The sequence below is a fragment of the Prosopis cineraria genome, unplaced genomic scaffold, assembly GCF_029017545.1.
Source record: "Prosopis cineraria cultivar Desert tree isolate PC_DT_omini unplaced genomic scaffold, ASM2901754v1 PC7, whole genome shotgun sequence".
In the NCBI taxonomy this organism is placed as follows: domain Eukaryota; kingdom Viridiplantae; phylum Streptophyta; class Magnoliopsida; order Fabales; family Fabaceae; genus Prosopis; species Prosopis cineraria.
Window position 1 is genome coordinate 21,710,159 of NW_026555338.1, and position 26,108 is coordinate 21,736,266.

The following is a 26,108-nucleotide window of genomic DNA, read 5'->3' on the forward strand; positions in this document are numbered from 1 at the left end:
ATTAGGTTCAAAAATGCTGAATTAATATTAATTAAATTTATGATAAAAATTTTTAAAAAATGATCAATTAAAATAGTTATAAATAGAAATTCTTGTGAGAACTTAAAAATCATATTTGATACTTAAACTTAAATACTTTTTTTAGTTGAATAATTCTTGAATTTGTAATTATTTAGATTGATATTTTTAATTTATTTTTTTAAAAAAATTATTGGGTGTTAGCAATAGTGAATAAAATTATAATCTGAGTCGTGCCTAAAAATACCATCCTTAAGAGCTATTCCGCCATACAGGATTGATTGTACGGCAGCTTTTTAAGATTAAACAGACTTTTCCTGCAAAATGAATAGGGCTATAGAATAACAAAGACTAACAAAATTTACTTAGGCAATACAAAGGAGGAGAGAAGGACTCAAAATCTCAAGAGTCAAGCCCCACACACACTGCACTTCCTAGACTATATATAGACACAAACTATAAGAAGCCTTCATCACAATTTAGTTATATGTTTCATAAACATAGTAGTATGTTACTGTAATTCATTCCATAGGTTTTGAACGTTTGCAACTCTACCGCTTGAAGACAATTAAAAAACAGTTTCAAGCTTTAATTGGAAATAATGTGTAGTTAATGCACATTAAAAAAATCTGTGGGAAAAGAATTTGAATATGGAAAAAGCATAATTACAAATTAATTTAATAATTTTTGCAAAACAAATCTGATAAAAAGTATCAAGTGCCCCTTTGACTCATAGACCTACTTCTCCTTCTAGCCACCTATTAGCTCACTTTTATTCTTTAGTATATATGCATTGGGAGCTATACTTTTGTGGGTAATATGAAACTTCTCCTTTCAACACACTCACAAAAATTACAACATTTGGAGCCTAACTAACTATCATTAATTCAATCTTTTGGATCTTAACTATCATTCTTTCAAAAATATTTGAATTTGAATGCAAAAGGAGGGCATGGAGATCAATTGGAAAGCATGTTGGTTGTAGATCACCAACGAAACCAGCAAAAATTGCAAGAATCAAGATTCAATAGCTATATTAAAACAGATGAAGAACCAGTGAAGCTTTTCAACCACAGCTCACTAGATATTCATAAAAGAAAGAAGCCAAGAATACTTCTATTTATTTCATTTATAAGTCATTTACAACATTTTAATCAGAATTAAAAAAATATTAAATCTCATTAATTCTATCTAAAAATTTAATAAATTTTTAACTTTATCCTTATTAAATATACATACTTTAATAATAAAATATTTTAACATTTAGTAACCATTTTAACATTTAATAGAAGCAAAAGGGGAAAGATGAACACAATATTTAATAAATACTCTCTCTATCTTATAAATAGGACCATAGGACACCAAGAAGTTTCTTAAAGAAATAATTTATGACTAGTTAAATGTGTTATTTAGTTCAGCAATGCAAAATTGTGTTCCTACTCTTTTGTTTATTTTGCCACAAATAGGCTGATTATGCTTGCTTGGCACTATCAATTTTTTTTGGATTAAAGAGTGAAAATGTTTCTGAATTAAAATTATGGGTATCTTTATAGTAATTAGTAATGTTACTTTGAAAGTATTAGAAATGGCTTACCCATCTCTTAATGTTTGACTAAGCATAGGTGTGAGAGAGCCTATCAGTGTAGGAAGAAGAGGGAGAAGCGCAGTCTTAATAAGAACCTTGTCTTGAGAAGTGTTGAAAACATGGTGGAGTGCGATTTATTTCTAGGATCTGGGTTTCAATTCCTACTTTTTTTTTTGAATAAAAGGCCATGGAAAAATCATGTAGATAGACATATTAAGTCATATCAATGTACAAAAAGTTACTACAACTCAAAGGTGGACTATCAAAAATTTAAACAATTGAGTTGTAGGGAAAGACTTGATGGGTCATCCAATCTACGCATTTGTTAGCCTCTCTGAAAACGTGATCAAAAGTGACTGACCAATCATGCATAAGAAGATCTCTGATTTTGTTAATAACTGCAATAAATAGATGAGTAATAGAAAACTCATTGCGTATGAGTGTAATTGCTTTAGTAGAATTTGAGTAGACATTGACTCTGTTAAACTTCTTAGCCCAGCAAATACTAAGTCCTTCAAGAATGCCCATAAGTTCGGCTGCCGTGCTGGGATGGTAACCAAAAAATTTAGATAAGCCTTTGATCCAATTGTCTTGGTTATCTCGAATGAGACCACTACAAGAAGCAACCTCTTGATTGTTGACAAAGCTATCTATATCAAGTCTTACCCAATCTTTTTCGGGGGGAACTATTTGGCCTTTATTCTATCACCCTGTTAAGTCAAAAAATTGATTCTAGATTGGAGGTATGATTATTGAGAATATCTTGTATACTAGTGAAGGCAATGTCTCTCTCATGGGTATCATCTTCAAAGTAAATGATTTTGCATCTCTCTTTCTAAATATTCCAATACATGTGTGCGAAGAGCTTTTACCAAGGGATATTACGTGATCTTGCATTATCTTCTTCTCTTTTTGCATTCCAGAGAATCCACTCCTATAAAGATAGAGAAAAGAAAGTGTTTAGTTTAGTTTGTTTAACTAGTTTTAACCAAACCTCTTTAGATCTTTTGCAATCTTTCAAGATATGAATGGTAGAATCCAAAGAATTACAACCAAAAGGACAAATTTAAGTTTTGAGAGAAGGAATATTCCCATTAAAACATGAGATTTTAGGTTGAAGTCGATCCTAAGTTGCTTTCTAGAGAAAGGATTTGATCTTCTCATAAGTTGGTCACTTCCAAATTTTAGACCAAATTTCAGAGCTAGTGGTGTCACAATGATTTTCTATGGTCTTGTAAGTAGTTTTGATAGAGAAGTTGCCATCATTTGAAGGTCTCCAGCATAAAACATCATCATCTATATTAAAGTTTGGATAAGTTTGATGACTTTTGGATGAAGATATCTGCGCAACTGGCTTACTTTTTAGAAACTATTATTATCATAAAAATCAGAGACTCTAGCATGCAGGATGGAGTCCACATTAGATGAAGCATATTTGACAAGGGGATTTGGGAGGGGACACCATTTGTCATACCAGAAAGAAACTTGATCCCCTCTTCCTACCTTCCATCCCATGTGAATAATGAAGTGATCCAAGACTTTACAAATACTGGACCATGTGTAAGAGCTAGAGTTGGTTTTGTAAACCATGGGAATGATAGGATTATTGCATTTGTATTTATCACGCAGGACACGAACCCAAAGACAATTGGGCTTCTTTATAATTCCCTAACAAAGTTTCATAATATAGGCCTTGTTTTGACTTTTAAGCTTTTTAAACCCAAGACCTCCTTGATTTTTAGTTTTGGTGATCAACTCCTAAGATATTAAGTGAGGCTTTTTGGTCCCATCAGTAGAGTCCCAATAGAAGTTTTGAGAGTGAGATTCCATTTGAGCTAGGACATTATCCGATAAAAGCATAGTTTGCATGGCATAACTGGGAATAGAAGATAGAACAGACTTTATAAGAATATCTTTCCCAACATTGTTAAGATAGCAGCTTTTTCAATTGGTTAAGTGAGAATTGATTATGTCAAGCTAAGGGGCAAAAGTGAGTTTAGAAACTCTTTTATGGATAATAGGAATCCCTAAATATTTGTCAAGATTTCCAGTTAGGGGAATTCTTAATTCCTCGCTAATCTGCAAGGCTCTATTAATATTGACATTCTTGGAGCAATAGAGCTTGGATTTGATAAAGTTAACTTTTTGTCCTGAAGCTTCACAAAAATTGGAAAGACATTGTTGGATAATCCTAGCTTAATCAAGAAAAGAATTTACAAAAAGCTACAAGTCATCAGTAAAAAAATAAATGTGAAATTGGGGGACTATTAGTTGTTAATCTAACAGGTCTCCAATCTTCTTTATCAATGCTATTAATAATGCTATGACTTAATCGCTCAATACAAAGAATGAAGAGATAAGGTGAGAGAGGATCTCCCTGTCTAATGCCACGTGTTGGCTTGAATTCTCCTGTTGGTTCTCCATTCTAGAGTACTCTCATTCATGCGGTTGAGATGGCTGCCATGATGAGTTTTCTAATATTATCTTTGATTCCTATAATAAGAAGAGTCTCATCAATAAAATCTCAAGATAGTCTGTTAAAAGATTTCTCGAGATCAATCTTAAGTGCCATAAACCCCTTTTCCCAACTTTAGTTCACATAAAGTAAATGACTTCTTGAGCAATGATGATATTATCGCTACTTTGTCTTTCTTGTAGAAATTTGAGTTGGCATAGTGATTAATGAAGCATCCTCACTTTCCCTCTTTAGTATCACCAAATCTAAAATGCATGCGATTTATTTCATACATCTAGGTTTCAGTTTCCACTCTTCTTCTATCAGGTCCTTATGATTCAATCAATTTTTGCTAAGCTATAGTGAGCGATAAGGATTCTCGCGAGTTCTTAGTGTTATCGAGCAATCGGATGGGTCCCAAGAGGGAGTTTGCATTTGCCATGTAGGCCAAATCTGAGATCAATGGATCTTTAGGACCCATGCCAGCAAAAACAAAAATTAGGTTCAAGATAGTCCTATCAACAAGAGGTCCAAGAAATCTAGTTCCTCTAGGATTCAAAGAGATAAGTAGAATGGCGCAAAGTCGTTGTGAGAGAATTGATGTTGTTAAACCCATTGTTTTGGAAGAGGTCAAGGAAAAGGCGATAATGGCTGTACAATTAAGAACACAAAATTAGAGGAGGTAAAATCATTTTTGAGCTTTGATAGAGTTGATGATAGCATTTTGGTGAAATGTTATTAAGGAAGAGATGGGACAAATCACAATCACCGTAGTAGCCAACAGGATCATATTAAAGCCCCATTCCCTGTAAATCCAACTTTCATTAACTTCTCCTTCTCTCTCTTTCTCTCCCTCTAACATGACGCTCTTGTTTCCTACTTCTTCCCTTGTAATCTCCAAATAACAAGACCACTATTAAGCTATCCTCTTTTGCTTTTGAATCTGCTCCATCTTATTCTCTCTCTCAGAAAGTTGCTAAGAATATAAACTCCTTCTTTGGTAGATTCTAGATTCTTCTGGCATTGTTTGCTATTATGGATTCTTCATGCAACACCACTGACCATGAGTTGGTTTTAAAGGCCTTTCAATCCGTCTCTAGATTCAATGTTTCCAAATAAGAAGCGAGGGTTCACAATTAGTCAACGACAAGAATGATGGCAAATCTTCAGAGGTTATTTTTTTTCGTTAGTCAACATTAGTAAGAAGTTAGAAAAAGATAATATTGTTTCACTTTTAACACTTAGAACAAGATTTCTAGGGTAAAAATATGTAATCCCTTCATTTAAAAAAGAGTTAAATATTAAAAAATGTAAACATTTTTAATCTTTTGAGGTGTAATCATTGCTTTTTTTCAAAAGTATTAGTATTGATAAATAATTTTATATTTATTGTAAGGTGTTTAATAAAGTAAATATTAAAAAAATAGGGTTAGCTTAAAAATAGATAACTACTTTATTAGAGGTGAGATTCGATTAAAAATGCCTTATATTTTTGAACTAAGGGAGTATAACTTTTCTCTTGACCTTTCTTTTCTTTCCAAGACATTGTGCCATGACCTTTTTAATATAATAAACTCTCACTATTTTTTAATCTATATTTTAAAATACATTAAACGAACACATTAAATATATAATTAATATGTCATATGTTTTACAAGTCTTTAATTTATTTTCAATGTTAATATAATTTTAAATGTATTAATTTTTATTTGTCAGAATAAAAAATACAACTAATGTAAATATATCTTTTAGTTTTTAGATAATAAATTCATTTTAGTACAGAGTAATGGTAGGATGACTATGTTTAATTTTAAATTATGTATATATTAAAATTAAGAACAAAATTGTCATAAAATAAATAGGATAAAAGAGCAAATTAACCCCTACAAAAATGAGCTAGAGAGAAAGAAAGAGACATTTGTTTATAAGTTGATAGAGTGACTGGCCTCTCTGAATATATTTATAGGAGAAATGAAGGACTTTTAGGGGAAAAGAAAGAGAAATGAAAGATAATGTGGAAGCAAATAAAGCCAACATAGCAGCAAGATAGAGAAGAAGAAAGTTCAATATAGCATATGTAGATTAAATTAATTATAACTTAATATGCTTAACATCATTATCAATAAATTTTATGTATTATGTTGACGTGATGGGTTTATTAGGGTTAAAGTAGATTTCGAGGCTCATCTATTGTAGATTTTCAAAAATATAGGTGAGGGTAATATTATTCATACGGCTTTCTATAATATATACATATATACATATATATTTAATGTTAAATGAATCAAAATTACTCAAAAAAATAGATTAATTCTAGAATAGATGATATAAGAATGAAGAATATTGCCAATCGTTATCTGGTGATATATAATAGATAAACACAGCAACTTGCATTTTAATAGCGTAGTTTTATTCCTAGAATTATAAAGTAGCCATGGCAAGAATTCCTGTGTTGGCACTTGGCAGCATCTTTATAATGTCTTATTGCAAGAGCTTGTGATGTTAACTATTTGCATAATTTAAGTAACCAAGAAATTAGTTTAATAATTAATCCTTGATGATATTTAGCTTACACTCTTCCAAATCGCCAAGGCTTAACCTATGTTTCTAGTTTTCACTGGTTAACGCGACTAGTTTTCTCATGGCTGTGGTATTTAATTTTCAATTATTTTTTTCAGAAGCCACGCTAAAAAATTTGTTTAATGACGAGAGGCCAGGGATTGAAAAGACAAAGGATCTAAAATAATAAAGCATAACCTCGAGTTGAAACCAGCATTGAAGAAACCACTTTAAAATTTCCTTTTAGCTCCTATTGGACGATGCTGTAAAACTACAGTGGTATTATTGCGTTTCAAACCCTCTAAACCAAAAATCAAAACTCAAATTCAGTTCGTGGTTCTTTATGGGCAACCAAGTGGGCATGTCTTTCCTGAGTATATATAGCTTTTGCTAGGCTCTACTTTCCCCCACATCCCAACAACTTTCAACAATTTCTCACTACTATTGTCGTCCCTCATACTAAGTTCTCAAAAACTACCATGTCTAGCACGGCTGGTTAAGTTATCAAGTGCAGAGGTCAGCCTTCATACTTAATCTCTTCACTCCTCTATCTTTCACCATCTTCTTCACATATAAAATTTCTTCTCTCTCCTCAATTCTGTATTGCATCTTATATAAGTGTCTGATTATACTAATTGTTTTGTATGGAATTGGTGAAATGTAGTTGTGGCGGCTTGGTAACCAGGGAAGCCACTGTCGATTGAAGAGGTAAAGTGTCACGGTCACTGTAGAAATAAGAAAGAATATAGCAAAAGGAATCTCAAAGGATCAGTGTAGTATTATTTATATAGTGAAAATTCAGGTACATTAAAAGATTCTAATGGAAAACACTGATCTACACTAGAAAAATGACATCAAGTAACAGAGTAATATCAGAAAGAGTAGAAGAACCGCAGATTCAGGAAAGAAAAGTTCATACAGAAGGGAAATGACTAATCAATATTCTTCACACCCCCTTGCCAGTGTCCTTTCCTAGTTCATATACCTTCATTGGCCCTCACTTTCCATGATTTCTTACGCTCCCTAGTGCCTCTTCTAACAAACTTTCTTGTCTTTTCTGCTGACCTCTGATCGGATGCCATCTGTCCCTCATAACTTCCTTGTAGCTCACCACCCAAATCAGCCAACTTACTAGCCACGTTATTCTTCTTATGCTGGTTTGTGACATATCCCTCCCCATCAAGAATGACCTTGTCCTCAAGGTCAAGTGTTGGAAATTGCTCAAGCAAGTATTCCTTGAATTCCCAAGTTGGGGTCACATCAGAATTCCACTTAACCAAGTACTGCTGCCACCATCTGCCTAATATCCGAATTGTCCGTTGGGCTAAAATTTCAACAGGAGATAGCATAAGACAATTATCTTTATCCAACATGGGTAGAGGAATATATTGATCATCAGGGGATCCTTCACATTTTTTTAATAAGGAAACATGAAACACCGGATGTATCTTAGCGGTAGCAGGTAGTTGTAGCCTATAAGCAACTTCCCCAATCCTCTCCATAATCAAGAAAAGACCAAAATATTTCAGGGCAAGTTTTTGGTACTGTCTTGGGTATACAAAAGATTGCCTATACGGTTGTAACTTGAGGAAGACATAATCCCCCACAGCAAACTGAACTTTAGTCCTTTTTCTATCAGCATACTTCTTCATTCGTGTCTGAGCCTTCATCAAATTAACTTTTAACAAAGCCAATATCTCATCTCACTACTGTAGCTGCTGTTGAACATCAAAAGGAACCTCGATAGGAAAAGTGCAAGGAAGTAGAGCTAGAGATTCATGTCCATACAGTATTTTAGAGGGAGACATACCTATAGAAGAGTGAAAAGAGGTGTTGTACCAATACTCTGCCCAAGGAAGGAAAGTTACCCACTGCTTCGGAGTGTCAAACACAAAACACCTGAGATACATCTCCAAACACCTATTTAAAGCCTCACTTTGACTGTCCGTTTGAGGATGATAGGCCATGCTCATCTTAAGTTGAGTATCCTGTAACTTAAACAATTGCTGCCAAAAATGACTAATAAAGACCTTATCACGGTCTGAAAAAAATTGATTTAGGTATGCCATGCAACTTCACTACTTGGGATATGAAAGCATCAGCCACTTGTTGATTGTTAAGTTACCCCGTAGTGGAATAAAGTGCCCATATTTGGACAGACGATCAACAACAACCAAAATGACAGAATACCCTTTAGAAATAGGGAGTCCAATGATAAAATCCATAGCTATATCCTCCCAAACCTGTTGAGGAATTGGTAGAGGATACAATAAACCACCAGGGTGAGTCTGTGATATTTTAGCTTTTTGACAGACTTGGTAATGACATATATACTCTGATATGTCTTGTTGCATAGCTGACCAGAAAAAATGGGTAGCTATTCTAGCACAAGTTCTATGTAAGCCTGCATGCCCCCCACAGGTGAAGAATGATACATCTCAAGAAGTTTATAGATAATGCTATGCATAGTAGAAGGTACAAACAACCTCTTTTTCCAGTACACTAAACCATTCTTAACTGAGTAGTTAGGCAGAGTAGTAGGGTCTATCTCCTATTTAGAAATAAGAGATTGTACCTTAATGGAGGTCTTGAGTTCATTTAGTAGTTCGTCAGTTACTGCTGGAATAACTTCACTAATGGCCATGTAACAAGATCTTGATAAGGCATCTGCTGCTTGATTGTTCTTTCCTGGCTTGTATTCAATAATGTAGTTGTATCCCAATAACTTTGGAAGCCAAGCCTCTTGTTCAGGGGTTTGTATTGTTTGTTCTACTAAATGCTTCAGACTTTTCTAATCTGTTCTTATAATAAAAAAATGACTAAATAAATAATGTCTGAATTTGGCAACAGCCTCAATAATTGCATAGAGTTCTCTAACATATGTTGATTGGGCCTGCATCCTTGGTGAAAGCTTTTCTGAAAAGAAAGCTATGGGATGCCCTTCTTGAGACAAAACAGCTCCTATTCCACAACCGAAAGCATCTGTTTCTACAATAAAAGTTTTGGAGAAATCTAGTAGTGCAAGTATAGGGGCTTGTAATACTGCATTTTTAAACTAGTCAAAAGCCTTCTGTGCTTCCCCTCCCCAAACAAAGCTGTTTTTATGAAGTAAAGTGATCAGGGGTTGAGCTATGTTAGCATATCCCTTTATGAATCTCCTATAATACCCAGTCAAACCTAGAAATCCCTTAATTGTGACACATTGATGGGGATATTCCAGTCTCTCACAACTTGTACTTTTTCTTGATTCACCTCTACTCCATATCTAGAAACAATATGGCCAAGGTAATGAATCTTTCTTTGCCCAAAGGAACACTGTGATAATTTAGCAAAGAGTTGATGCTGTAATAAACAGGCTAATACCTGTTTTAGATGTTGTAAGTGATCCTTCCATTCAGAGCTATACACCAGAATATCATCGAAGAACACCAGAACAAAGTAGTGCAGATAAGGCTTAAAGACGTCATTCATTAGAGACTGAAAAGTCGCAGGCGCATTTGTGAGCCCAAATGGCATTGCCAACCACTCATAGTGGCCATGGTGTGTTCTAAAGGCTGTCTTGTGTTGGTCATCCTTCTTTATTAATATTTGGTGGTAGCCGAAACGCAAGTCAAGCTTTGAAAAATAGCTGGCTCCCTTTAGTTCATCTAACAGCTCATCTACTGTTGGTATAGGGAAGGAATCCTTAATAGTTACTGCATTCAAGGCACGGTAATCTGTGCAAAAACGCCATGACCCATATCTTTTTTTAACTAACAGAACAGGGGCTGAATAAGGACTGTTACTTGGTCGTATTATGCTAGCTTCCAACATTTCTTTCACCATTTCTTCTATCTGACTTTTCTGGCTAAAGGGATACCTATATGGTCTCACCTTGACTGGCCCTGCCCCTGGTTACAAATTTATGGCATGATCTTACGTGCGATACGGAGGAAGGCCTTTGGGAACATCAAACACTGACTTATATTGATTTAGCACTGCAGCTAAATCTATAGGAGTATCACTAGGTAATACTAGTGCTGAACTATCTTGCGCCTTCTCAATTAGTCTCTTGAAAACGGAGTAGATGGTTAATCTGAGCTTCGGCTGGTAAAGCTATCTTATTACCTTGTAAAGTGACCTACCTATCCTTTGTCAAAAACTTGATGAAAGCTTCATTATAATTAGAGATATGGGACCCGAGTGTGGCTAACCAAGAGGACCCCAATACCACATCATAACTGGTGGATGGCAAAACAAAAGCCGAAACGTGTATCCTAGTGCCTTGGATCATTAAGGGCAGATCCTTCACTATACTGTCACCTTGCATATACTGGTTATTTCCTACCATTACTCGAAATGGAGGAACTCTCTCAACTGGTAGATTCAAATGTTTAACAATCCTCGGTTGAATGAAATCATCTGATCTTCCACCATCAAGTAAAACCAACACATCAATTCCTAAAATATTTTCAATAAAACGGATAGTACACTTACCCGAAGTTCCATGCAATGCATTTAATGACAGATGATGCAACTCTACTGGACCAGTGTTTTCAGGATTTTGCTCTTCTCTTTTATCCTCAATCTGGTCTTCAATTGGGTTATCGTCAGTTTCATAGTGTAGCATCATAATCTGGCGATTAGGGCACCAATGAGTGGCAGAGAACTTCTCATCACGCATATAACAAAGGCCTTTCTCTCTCTTTAATTGAATCTCGGCTGGCGTCAATTTCTTCGCTGGCATAAGAGGCTTCGTGTTCGGTTTAGGTAATAATGGAGGCAAGTTCGCCTTTGCTGTGCTAGTACTACCCAAACCCGAAGTACTGGTCAACCCTCTCGGAGTCGTGACTATGGTTGTGAAGGTTGTCGGACTTCGCCCCTTCAAATATCCCCAGGTTGTTGTAGTTTTCTCATCTAGCAAACGCGCCAAGGCAGTGGCCTTGGGTAGTGACTCCGGCTCTCTAGAAGTGACCTCACAGTGGAGATCATCACGTAACCCACTGATGAAACAGTCGAGTAGGGCTTCAGTAGAAAGACCTTCAACCCGATTTGCTATAACCATAAATCTAATGTGATACTCTTGGACTAACCCAGTTTGAGTCAACTTGAATAGTTGAGCCCTGGGATTTTCATACTGAGTTGGGCCAAATTGTCGTCCTACGGCTTGAGTTAAAGCAGACCATGTAGGAACCTGGTGCGTCTTCTTCATCATTTAAAACCATGGCATCACATCCCCTTCCATGTTAATGGCGGCCAAAATCACCTGCTGCGAGTCTAACATTTCATAGTAATTGAAGAATTGTTCTGCCTTAAAAATCCAATTCAAAGGATCAGTCCCATCAAACCTCAGGAAGTCAATCTTTGCATGCTTCACCTGAACCATCTGTCCTTGATTGTTATGCGCAACGACCATCTGCTCTAAGTTCGAAGACCCGATGGCTTTCTCATGAACAAGCTTAGCGACATTTGCAGATAACTCTATCATCACCTTAGCCATATCATCCATACTACTATCAAACTTATCCATCCAGGCATTATGAGCCAATTCATGTTGTTCCCTAACTCTTGGAGTTTCTTAATTTCAGCAGCCAATTCCTTCATCCTATTTTTATCAGTCATCAGGCTCTCAATGAAAGCACCTTTTGTCACGGTCACTGCAGAAATAAGAAAGAATACAGCAAAAGGAATCTCAAAGGATCAGTGTAGTATTATTTATATAGTGAAAATTCAGGTACATCAAAAGATTCTAATGGAAAACACTGATCTACACTAGGAAAATGACATCAAGTAACAGAGTAATATCAGAAAGAGTAGAAGAACCGCAGATTCAGGAAAGGAAAGTTCATACAGAAGGGAAATGACTAATCAATATTCTTCACACCCCCTTGCCAGTGTCCTTTCCTAGTTCATATACCTTCATTAGCCCTCACTTTCCATGATTTCTTACGCTTCCTAATGCCTCTTCTAACAAATTTTCTTGTCTTTTTTGCTGGCCTCTGATCGGATGCCATCTGTCCCTCATAACTTCCTTGTGGCTCACCACCCAAATCAGCCAACTTACTAGCCACGTCATTCTTCTTATGCTGGTCTATGACATAGAGGTAGTGCCACTGCAGGCCAGATAAGTGCATTTCAAGATTCTTTTCACAGCCCTTTGTCATACTGATGTTTACTTTTAGGAAGCCAAGGTCAATTCTTTCATTTCATTGCATCACCTATCATTACACTTCTTTTATTGTCAAATCTCAAGATTCTCTTATGATAGGGATAAATTCCACTATTCCCTCATATACTTGGCTATGAAGTCGGAAGGTATGTTCCTTCCTTCATCTTCAATTCTTACTTATTTCACGTTGGTTATAAATTCATCTTTAATTCTTACCTATTTCACGTTGGTTATAAATTCCTTTAGCGTACATAAAACAAATACACAAATGGATGTTGATGTTATTTTTATTTTATTTAGGATTGTAGAGAGCTTAAAGGAGGGAGTAACTCATCTAAAACTAGGAGATCAGGCTCTTCCAGTATTCAGAGGGGAGTGTGGAGAGTGCCCGCACTGTAAATTGAAAGAAAGCAACATGTGTGACCTTCTAAGGATCAACACAGACAGGGGTGTAATAATCAACGACGGCAAGTCCAGATTCTCTAAAAATGGACAGCCAATATATCATTTTGTGGGGACTTCCACATTCATCGAGTACACTGTCTTGCATGCTGGATGTGTCGCTAAGATTAACCCTGTTACTCTTCTTGACAAAGTTTGCATTATTAGCTGTGGAATCTGCACAGGTTTTACCTTCAACATTATACATATACAACCTTGTTGGATGAAGTAGCAATACTACTTTCTGAGTGCATACTTTATTGTTGTAGGATTTGGTGCTACCGTAAATGTTGCAAAGCCAAAATGTCATCTAAATTTACATGTGTACGTGTGCATACACATTGATGATCAAAACACTGTTCTTATTTCTTAATCATTCTTACATGTTAAAATCTATCAAAGCTTTCAAATGCATAGAATTAATACTTTATATAAAAAAAATGATATTGCAACTTGTACAAAAAATCTTGCAATAAAAATCATAGAATAGTCTTATCTTATACTAAAGAGTAGTAAAGCATAATCAAGTAGGCTGATCTATGCCAACCTTCATCTCACGGGGGCTAAGGGCTTATAAACCCCCATTGAACAAGCTCCTTTACCTCCTTCTGGCATTTAACTCTAATGGGGATTTCACATTTAAATTAGTATATAAAGCTTTTCAATTTGCTAGCTGGAATGATGAAGAATGGAAACTCCCAATGGCTCAACGAGTAAGGGCTTTTGTTTGGCCCATGCTCAAAGGGAAACTACTAACAAATGCCAAACGGCTATGGAGGAAGATGACTGATAACCCCCACTGCGCATTCTGTATAGATGCAGTTGAGACATCAACCATGTCTTCAAGAATTGCTCCATCATAATATCGGTGTGGAAGAAGATCCTATGCAGAGATATGTATGCTGAATTCTGCAAGGATAAGATTGACACATGGCTTCTTAAAGTTATTCTCTCTAAAAAAAGTTGATACTTCATGGAAAGTGGGAATTAGTATTTTCTGCTGGAAGCTATGGGAAGTAAGGAGCCAAAGGATATTCATTCACAAACACTCTAATGTTGATTCTTTCCTTATACATACTAGAATCTTAGCCAATCATACTCTTAAAGTTGTTCCTACTTTTAAGTCATTTTTGTTGTTGGCTTTTGCCTTTTGCCTTTTGTATCTGTACAGTTTTTTTTTTTAATGAAATTCCACTTTCCATTCCAAAAAAACAAAAAAAAAACAGAGAGACAGAGTAGTAAAGTGTACATGAAACATGATGGTTTTTCTTTTAAAATTTTTAAAATATATATATATATATATATAGGGACAAAGATATGCAATAAACCTTAAATTTATGGAAGTAGTTATGCAAGAGAAAGATTCCCCACCTTTGCTCTTCTCATATATGCAAGAGAAAGGTTGATTATACTTTAATATACTGGTGCCGTTGGTGGTTCCCCCAAACAAGAGTACATGTAATATCTTATACGCCTGCAAAGAAAAGGCATCTAATTTAATAATGAGTTCACAAACTCACATGACAATAATAAATATAACAAATAATTAAAAATAATATGAACAAATTTTAGATTATATTTATTAATTTTATGGTCCTTTATATTAAATATTATAAGTTTTTTATTGTAATTTTTAACACATACGTTCACCCTTATATAAAAGAGAAGGGTAGACATCTATATTACCTATTTTGATATATGTTGGAAGGCTGATGCATGGGTAGATAAGGGTCAGGCTCATCACTCTATTAAATTAGCAGCTCTAATACATAAGCTTCTTCAACTGAAAAAATTAAATTCATGTTGAATGATTATGAATCTAAGTTGTGTACTCCTGGATTAGAATGAATTAAGAATTAAATTATCCAAAATTTGCTACATAAAGATTGATATCAAACCCAATTAGATCATTGATTCATCATTCAGTCAATTAACAACTAAATTACAAAGAAAATAAGGGTAAAGCAAAAGAAATATTAAAGATCCAAAAAATTCTTGAGACCTAAAAATTAGCAATCACCATTTGGGCAACTATCCTAGAGATGTCTACAGCACCAAAACATCAATTGAGCTGTGAAGATGCTAACCTTGCAGACACATCAAGGAAACTCAGCTACATATGAAAATGGTAGTAAAAAGTGCCAATAGTGTCATCATGTAAAACTTCAAGCTTTCTCTAAAAGCATGAACTCCATAAGAGTGGTCCTGCTCTCTGTAGGTAAAACTCATAAAACAATCATAAAAGGTTCTTTAAGAGAAATTATAAACATGACAATAAACAATTAAACAAGTAATACGTTGGAAAGATTGGATAATTAGGATGAAGAGACTTGAGGGGTCTACAATACAGTGCATTATCTGGTGTTGCCATTTTTGTTTCCCCATCTTCTTCAAGATTAACAATCATCAATCATTAGATAAGTTTCTCGAGCTAGATTCCACCTCTCCAGGTTTTCTGCTCCTAGGTTCTATGCTCCAACATTGTCAAGAGAAACAAACAAGGATTGCTGTCCATGCTTCAGGAAAAACCAATCCATTGGGGTCAAGGGTGCTTCAAACACAAGACAAAACAGAAATCAAATCTCTAAAGGTAATAGATTATTGCTTGGAAAAATACTAACAGTCACTAAGAGGAAAAAGACACTTATATATAGAACTCCATTATCGAACCATTCCTTTTTTTTTGAACAATCAAAATCAGCTGCAAGTTAATTCTAACTTGTAGTTGGGTTTAGATCCAGAAGACTGGAGAAAACTAGTCATTTTTTGTAGCAGAGAACTGGTCAAATCTAGAAGACACCTAAACAGAATAGACAATGAAGATTAAAAGCAAAGTTAACAAATATGTCATTTTTGTATCCAGAATCTAAACTGAAGGAAGAAAAAGAAACATTAATCTCTTTCCTAGAACATTGATGCCTCTTCGTCATAAACATCATCAGGGAGAGGACCTATTGCAAGGCCTTTAGAATCAGAATAGTATGAAGTGCTATGAGCCTTTGCCATAATGATTCATTAACAGAGCTGGCACTTGTAATGCCACCAAATAAGAACCTTGAACTTGCAAAAATATAATAGTCTGTTTGCATCCCAGTCCAACGAAACTAAAAGAAGACTACCAACATGAATATCACATGAAATTGACTATAATATGATTGACTTGTGAAATGCCCTTCAATTTCCACTAGAACTAGACTACGATTCTGAATTCTAGAGTTCAAAATAATTCAATTTTTCATATTATGAAAACTATCTGATAAATCTTACTTATCATGAGTATTTTAAGTCTAAATAAATATTCAGACTGTTACAAAAACTTTTAAAGGATAATATACAAATTATTTAGTAACAAGGTCATGAAAGTTGTTATAGACTTATAGCCAATAGCATGATATATAAAACATCATTACTTCCAACATGATTTGAAGTTCTGACATCAACATTAAGAAGTTACAGTTTGGTCATGTTCCTGTTTGAAGGTAAACATGAGAAAATCTCCCCACACACACACACACACATTAATCCAGATTGTAAAAAACATTTAAAAGAAATTCAAAAATCTAATTTACATGCACTATCACTGAATGCGCAACAATAACTACAAGGAAATGAAGCCATAATTTAGACCTTTGCATATGAAAAATGAAATAATCACATTGAAAAATAAATGGATTAGAAAATTGTACAAAAACCAAACAAGGTGAAAAAAAATTAAATAGACAAAGATGCATCACAATACAAATAAATAGGAAAGTAACGTGTATACATCAAATGTCAGTTGAGAAGACCTCCATATCAATGAAATGATAAAATCTTTAAAAGAAGGAGTAACAAAACATAACATGATTAGCAAATTATGCCCTAACAAGGGAGAAGTAATATATAGAAGAACAAAAATTAGTTCAAGAAAACATGGTCATATCATAATGACCCACTACATTCTTACCAAAGTATTGTTATCTAATCAGTGGAATTTTTCAAGTATGGCCTCTAAGGATAGACATATTAAGACTGAGGGTGTATATACAAATATTAAAAATCAAAGAAAAGAACTTCACTTGTAGCATGAGCACGATGATTCTGATCACCAACTATGAAATTTCATCAGTTTAAGCAACACTTGGTATAGAGAGAAAGGAAAAAACATTAATAAATGATGTAGCGGAGGAAAATGAAAAAGAGTAAAGGTTTAATGAAAGGAATGCAAGACACATTAGCATTGACGTCAAAATGATAAACAAAAGCTCTAGAGGAAAATGAATAAAAAAGCCTTAGGATAGAAATATTAGCTTATATGTGTTCATGTCCATGATTTTCATTAAATGTGAAAAAGTACAAGAACATCAATTATAATAGGGAATGCAGATTAAAACTTATTATAGCTTGGAAAATTTAGAAGACATACTATGCATGGCCGATATAAGAATTGTAAGTGTACTTGAATAATAGCTGTATTAACCGAATACCATTACTAACTGTCATTTATTTCTATAAGGAGTTAGTTCATTAGTGGGAAGAAATGTTAATGAAAGTTAGTCATTGATTCTTCTGTTCTCTCTCCTCTCTCAGTTCTGTATCAGTTACCTAGACTTACTCACATCAAGATCTTCAAAAACTTGTTGGCATTACACTTACTTTTCCCTAGAGTTGCTACAAAACCTACAAGTCTTGGTAATGTAAAATCACTAACATGTTGTACTATAAAGTTAAAAAAAGAAGTTAATATATAAGAAAATAAAAATAAAACCGAGGGCAAGGTAACTTCTACTCAACTAGAGCTCAATATTCCAACATGTAAATAGTAGTCACTTATTAAGAGGAACAAATCCTTAGAGAAACACAATGTGAAAATAAAGTATCTATAAGTGGAAATGTGAGTCCTATCTAGTATAAATGTTAAACACATATATGACTCCACTATTGAAACAAGTGTGCTTCATATGTACCTTATGTTTGTTCAAATCTGAAATTTCAGTTAGTAATATCTCAGATGCTAGTATATATGCATAATCTAAAAACATCTACAAAGCTTTAGACATACTCTTAACTAACTCAATAGTTAGAAGTCTACTTTTTATTATCAAATCAACTAAAGTTAACTCTAACTTGCAAGCTTAGGTTAGAAAGCCTATAGTTATTCTCAATAGAAGAGAAATCTTCAGATCCAAAAGACACATTAGCAGAGCAAACATAGTGAAGATTAATAATATAAAGTCAACAAATATGTTAGTTCTATATTTAGTATTAAGGAAGCAAAAGCAACATTGATTTCTAATCCCTCCTGACATATTTGGTTCATTAATGCCTCCCTTTCATAAAAACCATTGGGCAGAAAGGACGGGTAGCTGGCCCTCTAATGGGAATCATGCGGAACTTCAGCAAACATGAACTATGCACATATAATAAAATAGCAGTCTACTCACATTCTGGTCCATCCAAATTGGAAAGAGTAAGACTATCCAACATGAATATCACATTAAGTATAATTTGATTGACCTGTGAATGGCTCATCTGTTTTTACCAGAAATGGATTATGATTCTAAATTTGAGAGTTAATTGAAATTTCCATGTCATGAACAAGAATCTCATTAAGTTATGCATGCTATTTGCATTAGTAATCCTAATAAGTATTCAAATGAAACCAAAAACATACACTGCAAAGGGCTAGATTGCTGCCTTTCAAAGGATTAAATATAAGTTATTCAGTAACAAGGTCATGAAAGCAGTTATTGCCAAGTGGCATGAGACAACATCATTCAATTCAATATGATTTGAAGTTCTAACATCAAGAAGTTATATTCAGGTAGAGCTCTTGATTGAAAATAAACACAAGAAAATCTCCAAAGACATTGGTCCAGATTGTAAGAAAAATTTAAAGTAAGCCAAAAAATCTAACTTACATTACCACTAAATGTCCAACAATAACTGTAAGGAAATGAAGCTATATTCCGATGAGTTAGACCTGTAGACATAAAAAATGGAATAATTGGCTTAGAAAATTACTTTAAAAAATAAGTGAAAAAATGTAATGTACGAATATAACACCATTTACATAAAAATAGGGAAAGCAACAAGACCTCCATATCAATAAAATGATAAAATCCTTAAAAGGAGAAGTACCAAAGCATAACAGGTTCAGCAAATTATGCACGGGAGAAGTAATGAAAATATGGAAGAACAAAAATTAGTCCAAGATAACTTAGTGGTCACTATAAATCCCCAAAAGATGCATAATGATCTCCTACTTTCTTACCTAATCAACAGAAATTGTAGATCTTTACTTATTAAACTTGTTACATCTTTGCAAATTTTACCCTACATGACATCAACTTTGAGTTTGTTGATATCAGTTTCCTCGATTTACTCACATCAAGCTCTTGAATCACTTGTTGACATTGCACTTAGTTTTCCCTAGACATAGTTGCTTCAAAATCAACTATATCTTATAATGTTAAAGAAAGAAGTTAACCATATGCAATAAAATGGGAGGAAAACATAGAGCTAACTGGCATATACTCAACAATAGCTCAATATTTCAAAATGAAAATGGTAAAAGTTAGATTAGTTTTCGGTATATATGAAAATATAGAGAAACTGATTAATGAAAAGTCACTTATTGAATTGAAATGTACTAGCCAGTTAACTAAACGGGTGCAGCAAACTCAGATTTGCATTCAAATTTTTGTTTTCACTTTTAACCATAACGATTTGAAGGGAGATCAAACTGTGAATGTCATTAAGGTTTACATATCTTAAGCTGTCAAGTAATAAAAGGTTGATTAGTTTCAGATATATGTGAAAGATATTGAGAGACTTATAAATATCAATAAAGAAATGATAGAACCTTCACTGAAATTGAAATAGATTACATGACAACATCATCTTTGAAGTAGACGTTTCAGCTTAATATCTGTGATTATTTTATAATTGTGCAAGTCCCTTCAGAAGTTACGGACGTGGAGACAAATGGGTTTCAAGATAGATAAATTAGTGGCAAATTAGCATGAAAATTTCCCTTTTATTAGACCATCTTTCAGTATTCACAGTTGCAGAAAATAGATTTAATCATAAAGCCAAAAAATATAAATCTCTATTAAATACTACTTGAGAGATTTTGAACAATGACCCTTGTCTAACCAATAAGAGAAGAAGATGATGAGCTTTAGTTCTCATTTTACAACATTGATGAATATATCAAGTGGAATCCACCCAAAAAAAAAACACATATAGTCATGAAAAGAAGGCACATGAAAATACCCTAAATTAAGGTAAGAAACATTTTTCTGAATCAATCTCCATCCTCTAATGACTTTATATAGGCAGTTGCTGTACTGTTCTAAGGTATGGACGACGCATATTGCCATATATACCATGAAGTTTGTTGAGCAACTTAAAGAACCCTCCCAAAAATAAGAGGATAAAGAAAATGGACCACCATGGAAGTTGCAGAACCAAAGGCATCAAAGAGGCAACAGCCAAATTGCCAAAGGCTGACGTGAGCACTTCAAACAGAGAAGCAAAACCAAGAAATACAAACGTGGCCCCAAAACTGAAGTAATATGCTATGGAACACAGGACAGCAACTAGAAACATGACAGGGTGAAGTTGGAAGGGTGAGGTAATCACCGTTGAACTTCGAACTTGAAGGAAGGCAAGTAGAATTGTAATGATGGGAGCGTAGACAACGTTGGGGCAGAAGGCTTCATGAGAGAAATTGGAGATGTTGGCGTTGAAGAAGACAGCACCAGGGATTCGCCTTTCGGAGGAATAGAAGAAGTGGCTACGGCTATGGTTGTGAGAAGTGGCCCCTGCCGGCTGGAGGAAATGAGAGATAAATTCATGTGACTAAGTGCACATTTGAATAACTAAATAAATCAATTTTAAAAACTAAAACCATGATTTTATAAACATAAAAATATAGTCAAACATCTTTCTTATATATTAAATTTAATTATAAATTGAAAATTATGATTTTTCTAACAAAAATTCAAACAAGCCCTAAGCCATTAAGGACTATTTATTGTTGGTCATGAGACATCACATGCCTTTTTTTATTATTAATAAAGTAGCAATTTATATTTTAAAAATAAGTCTCTAGAAATAAACTAATTCTTTTAAAAAAAAAACACACACACAGACACACAAAGTGAAATAATAAAATCATCTTTTCCAAGTTTTTATTTTGTTTTATTTTATTTTTTTGTGCGCTGCATCCAGGCTAAAAATGGGTCAGGCTGATCCTAATAAGCAAAATTTTAATGAACTTACTTTATTACTTGATATTTTTATTCAAAATTTAGCTCAAATTATCACGATCTAAAGCTAAGTCGTTTTTTTATTTTCAAAATTCAAGATAAGGTGAGAGACAGCTGCAAAGAGAGAGACAAAAATGGGTGCAGTGGAATTATCCCTGCAGCTATATATCGAGACCATGGAGATCCGGGCTGATCTAAAATGTGGGGAGCAAAGTATCAAATATATAAAAGGGGGAAAAAATGATAATAGAAGCTTGAGTTTGAAGAGGTAAAAAATATATACATCCAAGATAACAGCCAAGAAAGGGAATGTTCTATAAATAAACAAAGCATGTTAAAAAAAAGAGCTAACCAGTGGTAGTGTTGGCAAAGGATAGCCATTATTGGGTTGAGCAGCTAAAGTCCAGGTCAGAGCGTGCTCATTCTCATTTTCGCCCCCCGACGGCTGCGACCACCATGTACGGACGTTGTTCACCACCACTGCCGTGTTCAATATCTTCGCCAGCAACCACCATAGACCTTCCCCTACTCGTGTTATCTCTGCTTTCATTTGTAATATATGGGCCGGTTCACTTTATATATACACATTTGTGGGTTCCCATCAACCTGTGGTTGTGTATGCTGATAAAGTAAGTGATTCTATTTGACAGAATTTAATCTGTTTGTATGCTGATAAAGTGTATGCTTACAAACAGATTAAAATCTGTCAAATAGAATCACTTACTTTATTAGCATACAAACAGATTAAATTCTATCAAATAGAATCTCTTACCTTATCAGCATACACAACCACAGGGTGATGGCATACAAACGACATTAGACTTTTCACACGCCAGTACTTGAGCTCCATCCATGCAAGTATGCAAGTTTACAAGACACTTCTATTTGAAAATAAATTAGTACGTCCCAAAATACAATCTTTCTAATGTAAAATATAAATAGCTTTCAATAATAATTTGTACTCCAATAAAATTTTTATATTCATTAAAATATATTATTTTTTTATCCTTAATTTAGTTTTATGATAAATAAGATGGATGTCATAAGTTCGTAATAAAAGTTCAGATTGATAAATATAATGGGTAACATAGAATATATATATATATATATATATATTTTACAAATATTAAGATTCTTTGCTTATATTTTATAACTGGAAAAAAGATTTATATTTTGCACATGATGGAGTGAGACATTTTGATAAAAATAAAATTTCATTAATTATACTTGTCCAAATATTATCCTTTTTTATTATATTTTTTTCTCTTTAATATTTCACAAATTAGGTTACATTAAATGAAGATTATTTTTTAAAAATTTATATTGGTGTTTTAAAAATTTAAAAATTATACAGTTTATTTAATAAAATTTATATTAATATGCATTTTTTGTCCAAAATATTTTATAAACTGGAAGGATGATGCATCCACCATCCATTAAGCATCTTCTTCCTTCACGCCGCGGTAGAATGTTTAGGAGCTTCGCCCCACTTCTTTGACTTTGTTGTGGGTTGGATTTCCCCAGGAACGTATTTTAGGGTTTGGTTTTGCAGCGCAGCTTCTCTGCATTGGAAAAAAATAAATAAATTAAACCATCCTAATTTAATCTAAATAATTCAGATTTAATATTTAATATTTTTATTTTATATTTATTAAAATAAAATATTATATAAATTATTAAAAATTTAATAAATCTTTTTATCAATCTAAACAGTCTGAATTTAATATATGTAGTCCAAATTTAATATTAAGATTTAAAATGTTGTTGGTTTATAGTCACAATTGAAACTTAGCACAGAAGGCAGTGGCGCGAAACTTCATAGAATTTTTCCATGAAATGTTTTTGGTTTCATTTCGTGGGGATCATGTCATGAAATTTAGATAATTTAAAACTGATTTTAATAACTAAGATTTAAAAATTTTAACACGTAATTTTCACAAAACTTTTTGTTTGCTAAAGTGATAATTATAAAATTATCTTTATTTTAAAATAATAATTTATTAAAAATACAAAAATAAAATTTTATCAAAATCTAGACCATCGAGGCCTAATCTTCTAATTATACTATCTATTTGAGCTTATATAACTATTGGTGAAGAATGCATCCATAGCCCAAATTGAGAACATATGAATTAGAATCTACAAAGAACTAATACAGTGGCTTGCTTGCATTATGGAATGTCAAAATAGGAGAAGACTAGGAGTACATTATAATGATCCTGAATTCTAGAGTTCAAGCTTCTTCTTCTTCTTCTTTTTCCTTGGCCTTATCATATCTATTTTTAACCCCGACATGTATTTTAAAAAATCCAAAACTTTATATACTAAAGTGCCTGCATTATATTTAGAATGTTTCTAAAACATCCTGAAAGAATAAAAATAAATGTTCCTGTAAACTTTTCTTGTATTTATTTTCTCTCTACTTATCATTTTAACCTTTTGATCAAATTTTAAATGCCTAGAATTTAGTATTTCATAAAATTACTATTATTAAGATGTGAAATTATGAAAAATAAATAAATAAAGGAAAAATTAATCTTTTAGTCCTCCAACTTTTAAGTCACTTGTAACTCAATCCCTCAACTATGACTCGCTGTGACTCAGTCCCTCAACTATAACTCGCCTATGACTCAGGCCCTCAACTTTTGAATCACTTACAAATTAGTCCCTTAACTTTTGTTAATTTTTTTTTCATGTTAGCTTATATCTCACATTAATAAATAAGAAGAGGGTATTTTAAAATAATATATGAGCATTTTTTTATCCATCTTATTTGATAAAAAAATAAAAAAAAATTAAAAAATAAGGACCGAGTTATAGGTAAATCAAAAGTTGAGGGACTGAGTTGCAGCGAGTGATAGTTGAGGGACTGAGTTGCAGCGAGTCATAGTTGAGGGACTGAGTTACAAGTGAGTTAAAAGTTGAAGGACTAAAAAATTAATTTTTTTCATAAATAAATTTAAAATACAACAAATTTGATTTAAGCTACAATTCAAGTTTTAAGCTTGTAATTAAGAAATAAAAAAATTTATAAAATACTAAATACTAACCATTCAAAAATTGATTCAATGATTGAAATGATAAATGAAGAGAAAGTGGAGAAAAATTAAATGGAGAGAAGAAAAGTTCATATGTGTAATGGATACGTATGCGTCACATTTTCTTGTAAGAATTGGTTACGGTAAATGCATGTAAAAGATAAAAAAGCATTTTCAAAAGCCTGCACGTTAAACTTATGTGGTGCAGATTCGGTAAATAGAACAAAACACACCGTTTTGGTCATTGCGTCCCTCACTCCAATATATGTCGACAAACGTAGGCACTCCCTTCAAGTTAAATTCATGAAAATATTGCCAAATAATATATCTGTGTAAGAATTAGTTTTTAATAATGTTTCGAGAATTAATTTTCATTAATCAAATTCATTACTGAAATAAATTTTATATCATCTTTTTTTAATTATTGAGCTCGGTTTTCTTTTTTTTAAAAAAATTCAAGTACTCATGAAGTGCGATAAATTATGTTTAGCTCACCAATGCATTAACCAGTTAAGAACTAAATCACTCTTTTGGGCTTATTAAAAGATTCTGAGCTTGTAACTTGAATTCATCATTTTAATTAGTACACCCAATGAGGCTAACTCAATCGATTTAGGGCATGTTTGGATGACCCACTTTTAGTATTTGAAAAGTATTTTCTCATTTTTGAGATGTAGGATGTTGTTTGATAAAAAAAAAAGATAAAAATGCATCTTAAAAATACTTTGAGAATGTTATTGAAAGTGGGTTTGGTGAATCTAAGATGATGGGGTTTTTGAAAAGTGGTTGTGATTTGATCATGATATCCCGAGTATAATCTATTCTTTTAGTTAAAAAAATTATTAATTCATTAAAAATATAATAATTATTTAAATAATAATAATAATTAATGATCAATTTTTTAGCATTGTACATTGAATAATTAATTATTTTAATTTTTAGCATTGATGTATATTTAACTATTTATAAAAATTTTGTCCAATAAATCAAATTTTATGTTTTTATACTTTTATTATTTAATATATCAAATTTTATGTTGTTTAAAATTTTTATCAACTAACAAAGATTTATCCACTTGGTTAAATTTTTTTGATAAAAAATGTATCATATATATTTTTTGAATCATGTTAATTTTCAATATTAATGAATGTTGGAGTTGAACTATTTATTATATGATTTTCCCAACATATCAAACTATATATTTTTTTATTCTTATTATTTAATATATTAAATTTTATATTATTTTAAATTTTTTTCATATTTTTTAAACATTTCTAATATATTATATTTGTATAAAAAAGTTATATATTATCATAAATCAATATCTTTTTCAGTCATTGTATATTTGAAAGCATATTTTAAAATATAAATTATTATTAATCTAAATAATTTTTAGTTTACTAAATTAAATTTTAAAAAAATATATTTAAACATAAATTTTGTTATAACAACTAACTTTTACAAAATTAAATTTTATCAAATAAACTTTTAAAAATTAAATATTTAATAAACTAAAAATCAAACACACACTTAATATATATTTACAATCACAGCAACTCATTCAACTTTTACTAACAACTCTTAAATAGCACCCAAATTTTTTAGAGAA

General features: G+C 32.7%; 1 protein-coding gene across 10 annotated transcripts; it reads right to left on the reverse strand.

Annotated features, from left to right (window-relative positions):
• Nucleotides 1–10,448: 10,448 nt before the first annotated feature.
• Nucleotides 10,449–20,988, reverse strand: LOC129315609 (uncharacterized). 10 transcript variants are annotated; one of them, XM_054959451.1, is made up of 6 exons: nucleotides 20,833–20,988; nucleotides 19,107–19,168; nucleotides 15,504–15,757; nucleotides 15,294–15,418; nucleotides 14,578–14,680; nucleotides 10,449–12,253 (listed from the first exon to the last, which is right to left on the reverse strand). In XM_054959451.1, exon 6 carries the CDS (start codon nucleotides 11,809–11,811, stop codon nucleotides 10,738–10,740), a length of 1,074 nt encoding a protein of 357 aa, XP_054815426.1. In that variant the 5' UTR covers nucleotides 11,812–12,253; nucleotides 14,578–14,680; nucleotides 15,294–15,418; nucleotides 15,504–15,757; nucleotides 19,107–19,168; nucleotides 20,833–20,988; the 3' UTR covers nucleotides 10,449–10,737. The 10 variants fall into 10 exon arrangements, 8 of the variants coding, with proteins under 8 accessions (XP_054815426.1, XP_054815424.1, XP_054815428.1 ...); XM_054959449.1 differs by adding an exon at nucleotides 14,893–14,989 and having other exon boundaries at nucleotides 15,294–15,757; XR_008594546.1 differs by lacking the exon at nucleotides 10,449–12,253 and adding exons at nucleotides 13,225–14,115; nucleotides 14,893–14,989 and having other exon boundaries at nucleotides 15,294–15,757.
• Nucleotides 20,989–26,108: the final 5,120 nt, after the last annotated feature.

Excerpts from the sequence above, each read along its gene's own strand:
- LOC129315609 (XM_054959453.1), bottom strand. The coding sequence starts at position 11,811 with ATGATGAAGAAGACGCACCAGGTTCCTACATGGTCTGCTTTAACTCAA.